General features: G+C 39.4%; 1 protein-coding gene across 12 annotated transcripts in view; it reads right to left on the bottom strand.

The window, feature by feature from the left end:
- Positions 1-1297: 1297 nt before the first annotated feature.
- YAP1 (Yes1 associated transcriptional regulator) overlaps positions 1298-15575 on the bottom strand; it is a 127755-nt gene continuing 113477 nt past the window's right edge. For all 12 annotated transcript variants that reach the window (XM_014346977.5, XM_014346978.5, XM_014346979.5 and 9 more), the window contains 3 exons: positions 10981-11111; positions 7138-7250; positions 1298-5035 (listed from right to left, as the gene is read on the bottom strand). In XM_014346977.5, the coding sequence (XP_014202463.2) occupies positions 4797-5035; positions 7138-7250; positions 10981-11111 (483 nt within the window). In that variant the 3' untranslated portion in view covers positions 1298-4796. The remainder of the gene's footprint in view (positions 5036-7137; positions 7251-10980; positions 11112-15575) is intronic.

The following is a 15575-nucleotide window of genomic DNA, read 5'->3' as shown; positions in this document are numbered from 1 at the left end:
ACATTACTGGGCTTCACACCATCCAACAAAAAGTGTACCACCGTGGAGCAACAAGCACAGTGTCTACAGACACAAGGTATGGTTTTGAGCCAAGATGTACCACCACTATATCTGAACTACAAAAAGGAAATAATCAATTTCAAGCTACACAAAATTAGTGTTCTAACATAAAGAAATTATATATTGTAAAATATGAAGCATTTTCAGATTTGCCTCACCAAAATAGATGTGTCAATAAATGAAGCTATTATACACGCAAACACAGAAATCAATCAATTTTTTTTTTTTCTGAGATGAGTCTCGCTCTGTCACCCAGGCTGGAGTGTAGTGGCGTGGTCTTGGCTTACCGCAGCCTCTGCCTTACGGGTTCAAGTGATCCTCCCGCCTCAGCCTCTCAAGTAGCTGGGATTGCAAGCATGCACCACCATGCCCAGCTAATTTTTGTATTTTTAGTACAGATGGGGTTTCACCATGTTGACTAGGCTGCTGTCAAACTCCTGACCTCGGGTGATCCGTCCGCCTCAGCCTCCGCCCACAATGCTGAAATTACAGGCGTGAGCCACCACGTCCAGCCATCTTTAAAGATACTCAAATCTACTTCTTATTCAAAGGTCAGGACCTACCACTTCAATTTGTGAATGTTTTTATTTATAAGCCAGTAAGTCATGCTTTTTACTAATATATAGTATTCTCTCATGACCTCCAAAACAGAACAGAATATATATATATATTCTCAGCCTCCCGAGTAGCTGGGATTACAGACATGCGGCACCACGCCCAGCTAATTTTGTATTTTTAGTAGAGACGGGGTTTCTCCATGTTGGTCAGGCTGGTCTTGAACTCCCAACCTCAGGTAATCCGCCTGCCTTGGCCTCCCAAAGTGCTGGGATTACAGGCGTGAGCCACCACGCCTGGCCTGAGAGAATATATTAAAGAACTAAAACCAAAGGCCATTCTGAAAGACAGTGCCATGTTCTTATGTTCTCAGTGTCCTCTGTGCTGTCACATGTAGTGAAGTCATTTAAGAATCAAGCAGACGCAGTTCTGCTTAGACACTACCACGGATGAGGATGGTGTATGTGAAGAGTAAGAACACAAAGTTAAAAGGATTATATATCCATACTTCAAAAGTTCCAAATGTCAAGCCTAACTTAAAGCAAAACGAACCTTAAGTTTAACTTGTCTTCCCAGTTACTACTGTAATCACCTTTTATTGCCAGTTCTTGTTCTACTGGAAGACCAGTAAGAAGCCAAAAAAAAAAAAAGTTCCAAATATCAATTGTTAAAAACAACAAAGAAGAGTTTAAGGAAAGAATATATTTGAACCACATAAACAAACAAAAAGGTATTACATAAGAAAAAATAATGTAACAATTTATGTAAGTACCTAACATATGAGCATGCTCTTACATCTAAAACAAAAAATAAAAAGGTAACATTGGTACTATATATATATATTTGACAAGTGTGCATTAAAGAATTCTCTAATATAAAACATTTAAAATGTGGAGAATACTTTTTCAAGATACAGAAAACAATTGTTATGATAGGCACACCCACAATTCTTATAAAAACATGCTTGCGAGGATAAAATCCACCTGAGCACTCATTTCTCAGATGTACCAACGCTATAAAAGTGTTAAGCACTGAATATTGCCACCCACTTTTGCAATGTTTGAGTTTCAACACTGATTGGTATGAATTCTGAATTACACAATTAATTACTGTTATTTTTCAGTCTTTCTGCCATGTTCCATATAGAAGGCATGTATTTAATATGAATACTTAACACAGCAACATTATTTGTAGCAAAGTCACTTCCCTGTGTTCATTTTTCCTTTAAAGGCACTATATTTAGAAAATAGTTATTACAACAAATAGTGCTTTGGAAGATCTGAAACTCCAAATCAATGTGCTCCATCAACCATAAGTAGATCTAAGAAGCCCTGACTGAAAATAACACAAATGTAAAAAGTTGATAAATTTAAAGATTATAAAATTGGTTTATTGTAAAAGCAATTCAAGAATACCCAGTTAAAATCTTATCCCAATGCTACCCAATACAACCAAGAAGCAGTTAAGCACTTTTACATTAGGAACAAGGACATAAAACAAGAGACCACATCAAGGCTATGATTCAAACTCAAAAAGGGAAAGGACTCTTAGGTCTCCTTCAGGTCAGTACAGAGGGCATCATAAGATCAAAGCACTGTGCCAGGTATCACAGTACTGCTACAACACTGAGGTATAACTGGGCAAATTAAAGTTGAGGGGTAAAGGAAGATCTCCATATTCATATTGTTTTGTGGGTGTACTTAGGTGACTGAAACTCTAGAACAGCTGCCTTTAATGGCAGCATGGTGTAAGACAAGTCTTTATTAAAGAGAAAGAAGTTTATAAAGTTCTCTATCAAGGTCCCCCTAAATCTTCACAACCCCCCCCAAACTTTCCCCCCCTCCCCCTAAGCTAAAGCTAATCTGCTGATATATAAGATATAATCTTAATTTGTGGCTACTGGCAAATTATAGGCACTCCTTCCAAGTAGCTTTGATCTTCTGCACATTAAAAAAAATCCCAACAACATGCTATATAATTCATATACCCAATTTTGCATTCTAGGTAGAATTTCATTACTACTCTAAAACTCCATCTGCAGTGGCCATTTCCCCCCAGACTTAATTCAAGATTTAATCTTTCTGCTGTTTTCTTAATAAAAGCCTTAGAGTCAATTATTATGAGTGATCAACCTATGAACTATTATATACAACACAGTGATTGCATTTTTTTGAGCACTGAAAGTACTTAAAATAAAACTTCTTACTTCCAACTTTTGCACTCCTCCAAATTGAAGGGCCAAAATACTTAGATTTTGTAATGGGGGGGAAAAAATCTATCTTCCCAAGCTGAGGCTTTTCATAGCAGCTTTTGCCAGGAGAAGAGATTTTATGCCTGTTACGAACCCTTGAAAATAAGGGCTTATTCTAGAAACATTGAAAGACCCTTAAAACACAGAGGTGCTAGCTGGTGCCACTTTAATTCACAACCAACTATTACTTCATAGCTTATACTGAAGAGTTAATTCATGCTCGTTTTGTTCCTTTAAAAAATACTCTTTGGAAACCATTATTACTCCTGTAGACACATACTCTAGTTACATCATCTCTTCCTGTAAAAATAAAGGTATAATCATGATTATCTCTATTTCTTTGCTAAATTCAACTACCGATATACATTTATTAATCTGATCACTTTTCCAGCTAACTCAAAACCTTATAGTATTCTATCCAGGGTCAATTTTCAGCATAGAAGTAGGAGCAAGTCTTGTAAGTAAGAACAATCTTGAAGGCAATATTTTAATCTAGTCGTTAATGTGTTCATTACAAATGAGAACTACAAACTAGAATTTACTTCCAAAACTAAGGCAAAGAAAACTTCCAAAGCTAAATGAAGGTAAACCACTATAAAGCTTATTTCTGTCATGCACATTATGAACCTACTCACTGATTTCCAACCGAGACTTAAAAATTAGTCCAAGGGAGAAAATAAAGCCATTTCTGGTTTGCTCCTTTCCAATTCATCAGATAATATCTACCGTATGCCCAGAGGGCGTGGAGCACTCCCCTAGGCACTATCCACAGTAATAGCTCTTTCTAGAACACTAAACTACTTCAAACATCTGCGGACTGCCCCAACCAGATTTAAACTACCAGTGAAATATAAACTACTAGTCATGTATTCTAAATGCATACAAAGCGCTACCATTTTAAAAATTAACTGGAAAGTAAGGAAACCTAAACAAGGATACATTCCACTACCACACTATTATAAATGTTATGTTTGGGTGTGTGTATGTATATAAAAGAGAGAGCAGATAATCGAGATTTAAATAAGGTGGTAAAAAAAAACCAGGAAATGAAGATTTTACCAAAACAACTACAATAACCATCCCAAGCTACAACTATTAACAGATTCACTAATACGGTCGGTCATTTGCCTAGGTTCCGACAAAACCAACCAACCAACCAACCCCCCCACCACCCCCGCCAAAAAAAACAAAAAAAAAAAACAAAAAACCCAACAAAACAAAACAAAATGCACACCCACAAAATTATCCACCAAAATCTATACTAGAGTATGTGGCAATAATTAATATATTTATATGGAAATTGTCTCATGCCTTATAAGCTCCTAAAATAAAATCAAGGTCATTATGTGACTAATGATAGCACTAGGAGGAAAAGAAAATACTGAAAGTAAAACAGTCTTCAGCCTTGGTTTCAGCTATCTCTTCAAATCAGCATTAAGTATTTAATATCAGATATAACATTTTTGGCTTGTCAGACCAGTAAATCATGTTTTTCCACTGGACAAAGGAAGCTGAAGAAACAACTGTTGAACAAACTAAATGCTGTGACATGAAGCATCTGACTTCTAAGTCTGAGTATTTAGTTAAAATGATTGGTGAACATTTAACTGGGCAAAAGGAATGGCATCCATCATCCAAACAGGCTCACTTCCCCCAGCCCCCAAAATGAACAGTAGTTATAATAGCAAAAGAAATAAAAAGTTTTTTTCTTTTTTTTTGATTCTTTAGAGCCAACTGTGAAAGAGGTCAGCAATACATTAACAGCAGCAATGGACAAGGAAGAGCAAAACAGAGGATTAAAGTATCTTGCTGGACGTTTGTTCATCTTTTTCTGTATTAGCCTGAAAACTGCAACTGGCTTATGGAAATTTCCGGTGCATGTGTCTCCTTAGATCCTTCACAGATTTAGAATTCAGTCTGCCTGAGGGCTCTATAACCATGTAAGAAAGCTTTCTTTATCTAGCTTGGTGGCAGCCAAAACAGACTCCATGTCATTAAGGATGTCAGAACTCAAAGCTTCCTGCAGACTTGGCATCAGCTCCTCTCCTTCTATGTTCATTCCATCTCCTTCCAGTGTTCCAAGGTCCACATTTGTCCCAGGAATGGCTTCAAGGTAGTCTGGGAAACGGTTCTGCTGTGAGGGCAGGGTGCTTTGGTTGATAGTATCACCTAGTGGAAACACACAGAGATAACAAAGTCCTTTTTGAAAAGCTAACATCAGGGCTGTATCATATGAGCATAGAGAAATGCACAGGGAAAGAAAAGCGCTCCTGACTGACCTAAACTGATACCTAGAATTTATATCAGGTCAAACAACTCACAGATAACAAAATAACAATGCCAAGTTTACTTTTGCTTCAACATTGTTCAGATATCCAATAACAGCTTGATTGCTATTATGTGCTGAGCACTAAAGGAGTCATGAAAAAAATAAAAAAGCCTTTGAAAAATTATATGCAGCAGCGGGAGAAAGAACAAGTACACAACACAACAGCATCACTACCCTGTCTTCCAGATAAGCACCACCATAATAAGACTAAACATAAACATGAGTGGTATAGACCTACCTTGGCCTTAAATATACTTTGGGAAACACTAAAATAGAAAGACTGCAAGAATACTTTATTCTACCCTTAGGAGATGCACCTTCCTAACAGCAAAACAAGCCTTCCCAGAGGGCTTTGAATAAATCCATCTTCCTAGCCTTGCTTCTAGGTTTCCCAAACTTACTTGGCCACAGAGCCTTTTTTGCATATGACAACACTGACACCCCTCAGAGCTTCAATAGAACATACTTTCAGAAAAACTAATATAAACCATTAAGTGCTACAGGGGTCTGGAGAAGAGAGCAATACAGATTAGAGAAGTAAGTAAAGGTGTTGTGTGTGAAATGGGTTTGAAGTGGCTCCTAAGGATGATTTAACATCTAGATAATCAGAGAGGAGGGGTAGTGTGGATTCTAGAAAGCATCAAAGCCAGGAGCTGGATGAGTACAGGCACAAAAGCCTTGCTAAACACTTTCAGAATAGAAGCAGTTAGTGAAAGAGTTGGTAGCTAAAGAACAGCTTCATTTCCCTGCCAATTCATGCACTCTGGCAGTTGTCAAGTCTAGGGCAATGGTTGCCAGGTAAGCCACAGGAGAAATGCTTCCGTAATTACCCCTGTGAGGCAGGTATTTCTTAGCTCCTGCAAGACCCCTGCAACTATTCTTTTTTTTTTTGAGACGGAGGCTTGCTCTGTCACCCAGGCTGGAGTGCAGTGGTGTGATCTCGGCTCACTGCAACCTCCGCCTCCCGGGTCCAAATGATTCTCCTGCCTCAGTCTCCTGAGTAGCTGGGATTACAGGCGCACACCACCACATGTGGCTAATTTTTATATTTTTAGTAGAGACAGGGTTTCACCATGTTGGCCAGGCTGGTCTTGAACTTATGACCTCACGTGATCTGGCTACCTCGGCCTCCCAAAGTGCTGGGATTACAGGTGTAAGCCACCGCACCTGGCCTTCTGCAACTATTCTAACAAAGTGAGTGAGCCCCACCTCCTAGTCTTTCCCACCTGGTTTCCTGAGCCCCATAACACTTAAGGTGGACCAAAAACTCTTAGAGAAAAGATGAAGACAAACACTGAATTACATGTAGACATCTCTCAAAATTAAGGACACTAATCTATAAGGAGAGAGATGTTCTAATAGGGTTGTCAGTTTGTCCTGCCAATTAAGATCAACATGCTAACATAAGTCATGTTGTCAGAGTTTTATTCAAATAGAGCTAATATATCCAATTTATGATTTTTTTTTTTTTTTTGAGAAGGGGTCTCATTCTGTCACCCAAACTGGAGTGCAGTGGTGTGATCACCGGGGCTCAATCCATCCTCCCACCTCAGCCTCCTGAGTAGCTGGGACTACAGGCATGTACCATGACACCTGACTTATTTTTGTATGTTTTTTTATAGAGATGGGGTTTCACCATGTTGCCCAGACTGGTCTTGAACTCCTGGGCTCAAACAATACACCCACTTTGGCCTCCCAAAATGCTGGAATTAGAGGCATGAGCCACTGCACCCAGCCAATCCATGATATATATTTTTTTAAACTAGGAAAAGACAAGTTACAAATCACCGTATAGAGACAAAGCAGGATCAATTTAATTCAAATTTACAGGATTTTAATTGGTTTTCTTCTGAATCATCTTTGCTTACAATACCTTATGAGACCTGGTGATAACATATCCGACTGTTAAGTCAGGTTACTAAGAGGAATAAAGAATACCAACCTGTATCCATCTCATCCACGCTGTTCAGGAAGTCATCTGGGGTTCGAGGGACACTGTAGCTGCTCATGCTTAGTCCACTGTCTGTACTCTCATCTCGAGAGTGATAGGTGCCACTACATAAACATGACAGTTAAAGACCAACACAAAAAATTTTAAAAATCAATTCAAGGTAAAAATAAACACCTGCTGAGCAGCAACATAATTCTCAAAGAGGATTAGTGAAAATTCCTGTCCTGCAATGTCTGAAACAAGCACCCTCCCTCAGGGCCATAGACAGGGCTTGTGCTATGAAGTGAAATAGACAAGTTAATCCTAATTGAAGCTGGCAGCTCTAAGGAACCAAGATTTCTCCTAAGGTTCTGTGCTTGGTGACAATAAGGGACAAAAAAAGATACCCCCAGTTAGTTTTCCTGGCTGACAGAAAATTCTCTGCATCAGTATTCTCCTCTCTGTAATATCATTTGAATCTGGGGGTGCGGAGGAACCCATACAACTTACTTGTCCCAAGGTCTCAATTCTCCAGGTGGTGGTGGCACAGAGAGGTCACAACACAAACTCCAGGTGGGCGAGGAGACAGGTCTGCACTAGACTCAAGTTAAATTCCTAGCTATTGTGCAGAGAACATAAGCCAAGGAAAAATCAACCCCAAATAAACCACCAGAATTCCTTTTAGGACTGAGCCAAAATAGATGAGTCACTGCCAATAAGATAAGAATACTCGTGGCTTGATCTCCTTGCTTCTGTGTTTGGGCGGGGGAGGAAAAAGCCTCAAACACTTCAGTACGAAACGAAACGGGAAATCATATAGCTCCAGTTAAAGAAAAGAGCAAAACAAAAAACTGCAAGGCACATCCCTTGAAAATAAAATGACCCAACACAGATTTTCACTTTAGACTAAGTAAGGTTTCCCAGATTTACATTCAAAGTATGGTAAATATCCATTACCCTGAGAAATAGAACACTTTCCTAAGCTAGTAGCATCCAGACATCAGCTGGCATTCACTGAATTCTACTAACTCTATAAAATCTTAGAGAAACGCATAAAATCAAGGCAGCTGTTGTTCTTCAATGGTCTGTGTGAGTGTGAACTTTAACTTTCTCTACGGCTTGTACATTTAATAAGCAGCTATTTAACTTACATAAAAGTTAAAAAATAAAAACAAGTTTAACAATTGCTCAAGGCTAAAAGCTCAGTCAGTACCCCAACTGCCTTCCCTAAATGATGCAATGCATTTGCCTTGTTCTCTCTCTCCCCTCATTCTATATACTGCAATCACTGGTTTACTCTAATGCTTCTGCCAGATTTTGCCAAGGCTCAAAAGCCTCACACAGATCCAAGAAAACACACATTTGCCTCTGAGACCACTGGTATACAATGCAGCCATATATGAGAAGGCCTCAGGATGTGGTTTGTTTGTATTTTGCCTGCCCTGATCTGGGACAAGAGCCTGGTCCTAGTCATCACTCTATTCGGCTGCTAAGCATGGGACACACATCAGACATTTTAGTCTATTACTGAATAACTGAACTTACAGAGTTGCGCAGAGTTCATTCCAAACCACAGGGGAAGCACATGGGCATTCCTGAGGACAGAGTTTACAGGGCCATTTTCCTGGTGAGGAACTGTTCCCTGCAGAACCCCACTTCCTACAGGCCCCACTCATTCAGTAAACATTCACTGAGCATCTGCTACTACATGACAGGCATTAGACTAGGCTTTGAGGATAAAGAGGTTAACAATCACCACCACCTACAAACAATGTTTTGTGAGAGGCTCACAACTTCAAGGAGGGAAACGAACAAATATACTAATGAATCATATACAGGGGCTATATGAACTCAGATGTAAGCACAGTGCTTTCAGAACAAACAGGGAGCTTAGAAGTAAAGGGTAAAGGTTTCATGGAGGGGGACATCTGAGTAAGCTTTGAGGGTAAAAGTAAAAGGGAGATAAGGGAACTCAGCATTACTACTAAGAGTCAATGCCAAGGCAAGTTGGGGCAAAAAGTATTTAGAGCTTAAGGAATATATATAAATCAAATAGTAAACAAGGGAAAAACCATCAAGAGGTTTTTCTGTTTGTCTTTTTGTTTTTTGAGACCAAGTTTCACTCTTGTTGCCCAGGCTGGAGTGCAACGGCATGATCTCGGCTCACCGCAACCTCTGCCTCCCGGGTTCAAGCAATTCTCCTGCCTCAGCCTCCCGAGTAGCTGGGATTATAGGCATGCGTGACCATGCCCAACTAATTTTGTATTTTTAGTAAAGATGGGGTTTCGCCATGTTGGTCAGGCTGGTCTCGAACTCTTACCCCAGGTGGTGGTCCACTTGCCTTGGCCTCCCAAAGTGCTGGGATTACAGGCATGAGCCATCATGCCCAGCCAAGAGTTTTTTTTTTTTTTTTTTTTTTTTTTAAAGAAAAAAAAAAGTCAAAGTCAGATGTAAGCTATTATTAGAAACTGGGGGTACTGCAGAGAATGCATATATAATTCTGCCCTTAGATTAGTAACACTGATTATCTGCCACTCCGATCTTCCCAGAAAATAGAATCTCAAATTGTAGCCCAGCTCTCATCAAAAGTTTTATGAAAAAAAACCTTCATAAGTGACTGTCAGAAGGATATGCAGCCTATCCATTTTTAAAATGGTCTAATTTTTATCCCTGGGATTAATATAGCCCCTTCAACAAGACAGGTACTGGAATTACATGGATATGAAATTTTCCTTGTTGGAAAAAAAGTTCTGAGGCTATGCCTCTCTTAATTAGCCTCAGTTTAAGTCTAGAACTATAATCTTATATAAATACACTTACTTTTAGAACTTTAAACTGTTATGTCAGAAGAGTAAATACAAACTTAAAATACATTTTAGATGGTCTTCAAAATCAAACCTTCCAACTAGGCCACCAGTACTAATCTTAAAAACTGAGTAAATGGTGAATTCTATTGCACTAAATACTTTTAGCAGGATAAGATATTTTCTCTTGGAATTACTAAGTTTCCAATTCAATTGGTGAGAACTGAAAAGGTGGTGTAATAGTTTTCCTAGTGCAAAATACCTTTGAGTATTTAAGAAAGTGTGTTATTTAAATCAGTTAGAAAAGGAATCCAAAGCGTAAACTAATCCCATATTTTAAAAAGTTTGAAACTCCACAACCTAGAAGAAGGAATTTTAGTTAAATCTTAATCTTAAATGACTTCCTAGGCAAAGAATATGACCTGTTTCAGCTTACAGACTTCAAAATGGCAGTTTATGTAATATTGCAATCTGTCTGAAACCCAGGATTTGTGGTAACTCACTAAGAAGCATCCCTAAGCTATGTTATTTTCAAATACTGCCGTTAATCTTAGTGCATTTTTGAAAGAGGCACAACCTTACATTTTATCTCCTTGGACTATAGCCCTTAAGAACATGAGGCCTTACAGTGCTGCTGGGTGAAACGTTTTAGGTTGAATAGCTATGTGGAAAATTCCTTCCAGTGATCCTTACAATACAATCCTAAGTAGGTTTAACATGCAATTCATTTGCTTTCACAGAAAGGCATTCACATGTTCCTTCATGATTCTGTAATTTTAAGTAACTGTTAGTCAACAGTATAGGCAGAAGCAAACACGTCGTGACTTTGAATAAGTATCCCTTGTACAAGTCTGAACAGTTCACTTCCTCTCACAGGAGACAACTTTTAATCCTCAACTCTGCATGTACTTGCCATTTACAGAGAGATTCATTTACAGCTATGGTTTTTGGCCCACACAGATGTTCCAAATAGCCTATTACAAGCACTAAGCAGAATGATTTTAAAGCAATGATCCTTTTCAGATATTCACCAGTAGCAACTTTCACCAACCTGTTAAGGAAAGGATCTGAGCTATTGGTCGTCATTGTTCTCAATTCCTGAGACATCCCGGGAGAAGACACTGGATTTTGAGTCCCACCATCCTGCTCCAGTGTTGGTAACTGGCTACGCAGGGCTAACTCCTAATTAAAAATAAAACAAAGCCAAAGAGAATCAATCTACTGATTAACACATTTAATGTTAGGTTTAAAGAAATAAAACGTTCATCAGAGTAACCGTGCAGATAGATTAAAAACATCTACTTTAAAGTTAATACATTTCCCAATCAGAATGACCTAATTCTATCCATTTCAAATGAGTAAAAATTAAGTTACATATATTTAAAGTCTATCTAGTCATATTAACCACCCCCCACCCTATATACATTTTGCTACTTTGTTTTCTTTTTGTTATTTTCCTCACTCTGGAAGATACTCCCAAATCCTCCTTTGGGTTATTATAGAATGGCAAGTCTGGTCTTTAAAAAAAATTCTTCTTTTTTTTTTTTTTGTTCTTCAAGACGGAGTCTCACTCTGTCACCAGGCTGGAGTGCAGTGGCGCAATCTTGGCTCACTGCAACCTCTGCCTCCTGGGTTCAAGTGATTCTCCTGCCTCAGCCTCCCGAGTAGCTGGGACTACAGGCACGCACCACCACGCCCAGCTAATTTTTTGTATTTTTTTAGTAGAGACGGGGTTTCACCATGTTAGCCAGGATGGTCTCGATCTCTTGACCTCCTGATCCACCCGCCTTGGCCTCCCAAAAGTGCTGGGATTACAGACGTGAGCCACCGCACCCGGCCCTAAAAAAATAATTCTTAAAGTTTGCTTTTACTCGACAACTCTTATATGGTTTTGTGTGTTTGGAACCCCCCGACCCCCTCCCCCGCCAAAAAAAAAAAGAAGTAGGAAGAATAGCATCTGATGATTTTACTATAAGGCACCAATCCTTCCCCAACCCCCAACACTATTTCACACTTTGCTATTAAATGTCTCATTTTGACTTTAGGTTTTTCTATCCTGAGCTGGATAGAATATGTTCCATCCTCTAGCAGGGAGATAGGAGGAAAATGAAAAAAAGACATCAGAAGTTAAAACACAAACCCAAGGCTTCTCCACCACAAACATAATATTTAAAATGGGGTAAAATTTCTTCAGGGTCATCCAACAATTTCTCAGCAGGATTCTCCCTGTAAACCTGAGCAAAGGCTGTAGGTTGCTACTCTGATGGTTGCAGAAGGCCTGCCTTCAAGGGCTTCCAAACCTCCCAGGTTTCAGCCTGTATTTGCCCAGGACCTCAAAAACAGTTCATCTCACTGTGACCCATCCGTAGCACACTCATTACTACTCTGTCCTTTTTCTCTCCTTTATCTGTTCACTGTTTCTTACCCTCCTAAGAATTTTCACTGTGCCTCTCCACCTGTCGTAAACATCATCTCTACTAGACCATCAGCTTTCTTTCCCTCTACTTTTTGGGTTTGATTTGAAATACATACAGTTTCTTATCACAAAGGATACTGGCCTGACTCCGTCATCCTTCCACACAGCTTTCTGAGCCAAGTCTGCTCACTGAGGCACGGCCCCACCATCTCCAGCCCTCACCTCCACAATCGCCATGGGGTCCTGAAGTATGGAAAGCTTCTCCTAGCTCTACGCTGCCACTTCTAAACTACAATTCTCCTGCATGCAAATACCACTTATTTTTCTTTAGGTTTATGACTTCTGGATATACCATCCTTTAAACCAGAGTTTCTTAACCAGCAGACCATGACAGAATTCAGAGAGTCTCTGAACTTCAATGGGGTAAAAAAAAAAAAAAAAAATTACACATTAATTTTCACTAAATTTGTCAACATTTTCTCCAATGTAGTATGCACCATTAGTATTCACTGTACCTAACTTTTCACCAATAGAACATATAAATGTTTTCATATCACATTGTAGTTGTTGCAAATATTTTAAAATACCATTTATGATCATTGCTATTTCAATGCTACAGTAGTTACGTTATAAGATGTGCTTCTAGATTTTTTTTTTTTAATCTTTTTGAGACGGGGTCTCACTCTGTCACCCAATCTGGAATGCAGTGATGCAATTATAGCTCACTGCAGCCTTGACCTTCCAGGCTCAAGTGATCCTCCTGCCTCAGCCTCATGAGTAGCTGCAGCCACAGGGGCACACCACCATACCCGGCTAATTTTTTGTATTTTTGTAGAGACAGGGTTTTGCCATGTTGCCCAGCTGGTCTCAATCTCCCAGGCTCAGATGACCTACCCTCCTTGGCCGCCCAAAGTGCTGGCATTACAAGCATAGGCCACTGCACCCAGCCTTAGATCTTGTTATTTACACATTAAAAAGAAGCACATTATATCACAAGTTTCTATTTAATATTTTCTTAACTGTATCAATGAAATTCCTTTTCTTTTCAATCCTATACTTTAAAAAAAAACAACCACCAATGTCCTGAGAGGGAACCTAGGGACTTGGCCAAATGCCAAAATTGTTTGCCTGTCTTCCCTGCAAGGTAAACTGCTTCTTGTACTCAAATTTACTGATCTCTTCGTTACTCCATCTTATATACGGGAAAATTCTGGAGTCTGGTCAAAGCCTCTTGCCACTCCAAGTATTCTCCATGCCTCTTAACATGCTTCAGTATTAAATGGACAATTCACTTAACCTGACAGCTTCCTGAACCTTCTGGATTCCAGTGACCTTCATCTCCACTCCACTCAAACACCCATTGCACAGCCACTAAGATCCTGTTATTTGAAACCAAACCAACTCTAAAATCTTAAGTCATGTTTTGAGACGATGATCAGTGTTTCTTTTCATTCCAACTGCATTCATCACATTGGAATTATGACCTCCACGCATAAAACCCATATAATAACCCATTGTTGAAATACCGGGATCGCCTTTACACCGAAATGATACTGACCACTTCATCACTGTATTTCAATCATGAATTCCCTCAGTCATACCCAAGAACTGGCTTAGAAACTTCTCTCCCCAAAATCTTACATGCACTTATTTTACTTTCTCACATTTTTTTCTAACCAGTTCCTGCAAAGACTCATGTCCACTCTACCAGCCCTCCAACCTCAGAGACTCCAGACCCATCTCTCCTTACTAGTCTAGTCTATTGGCTGTCTTTTAGTATCTTATTTTTTTTTCTCCTTCCCTACAAGCTTAAATTCATGACTGATCATTCAAAACAGCATAAGCACCTTTTAGATTCCTGATGTACATATAATTTTATCTCAGCCCAGCAAATCCCAACCCCAAAGCAATGCCAAAGTGTATTTGTTCCATTTTCATTCTGAGATTGCTGAGAAATGCTAAGGGAAAAGAATAAAAAGAAATCACATAACTATCCAGAATGTTATCATTACAAATTAAAGGTCTTTGGTTTTGGATGGACCCTAGTACCACTTATTGGTTTTTTTGTTTTGTTTTGTTCTTGGTCAGTTGTTTTTCACATCCTCATGGTCACTACTCCAAATATGGCATACTATCTCAAGCCCCTATTCAGGGAAGTCCATTTCTTTTCTTTTCTCTTCCTCCAAATTTTTTTGTAGAGACAAGGTCTCACTATATGTCGCCCAGGCTGGTCTTAACACCTGAGCTCAAGCGATTGGCCTCCCAAAGTGTTAGGATTACAGGCGTGAGCCACCATGCCCAGCCAGTGAAGTCCATGTCTATTTCTTTTCCATCTACATTAGAACACTGAGGCCACTGGCTGGGTGTGGTGGCTCACGCCTGTAATCCCAGCACTTTGGGAGGCTGAGGTGGGCAGATCATTTGAGGTCAGGAGTTGGAGACCAGCCTGACCAACATGGTGAAACCCCGTCTCTACTAAAAATACAAAAAAATTAGCCAGGCGTGGTGGCGTATGCCTGTAGTCCCAGCTACTCAGGAAGCTGAGGTTGCAGTGAGCTGAGATTGCGCCACTGCACTCCAGCCTAGGTGACAGAGCGAGACTCTGTCTCAAAACAAAAAACAAAAAACAAAACAAACAAAAAAAACCAGGCCATCAGGTATAATCTTTGATTTTTCTGGCCCCTCTTGCCACCTCTTCCTGCCTGCCTCAAAAGTAACTTCATTTATACTCATCATCTTTTTAACTTTTCTTGCAGTCTTATGGGGATCCCTCTTATTTCTTTTCTATCTTCTACTTTTGACTCCTCCCATGCTCATCTTACAAAGTGAGAAGTGACTTTAAAACAGTGATACTACACTCATTGTAGTCTGTCTGTGGGAGGACACATCCTCTCAATACCATGCCTTTCTTCCGTATTATTTAAGACCTGGTGAAGGCACTACCTTTTTGAAGAAACTCTCCGTGGTGATCCCATCTCGATCTTGAGATTGGATTAGACACGTACATGTCATGTCTTTAACATCCTGAACACAGCACTTATCACAAAATATCATAATTATTTTTGCTGTACCCCCTAAGGCCAGAGTGAATGAATTACTCTGGAGCATAAAACAACTTATAATTCCTTGAAGAATTTATTTTGCTCTTAAAATATGAGGATGTATTTAACAATAAACTTTAAAATGAATAAAATTATAGACTCCAGATAAGGCTGATGCCTAGGCTTCTG

The sequence above is a fragment of the Pan paniscus genome, chromosome 9 (genome assembly GCF_029289425.2).
Source record: "Pan paniscus chromosome 9, NHGRI_mPanPan1-v2.0_pri, whole genome shotgun sequence".
Classification (NCBI taxonomy): domain Eukaryota; kingdom Metazoa; phylum Chordata; class Mammalia; order Primates; family Hominidae; genus Pan; species Pan paniscus.
The sequence above is the reverse complement of the archived record's forward strand: the minus strand, read 5'-3'. Positions and strand labels throughout refer to the sequence as shown.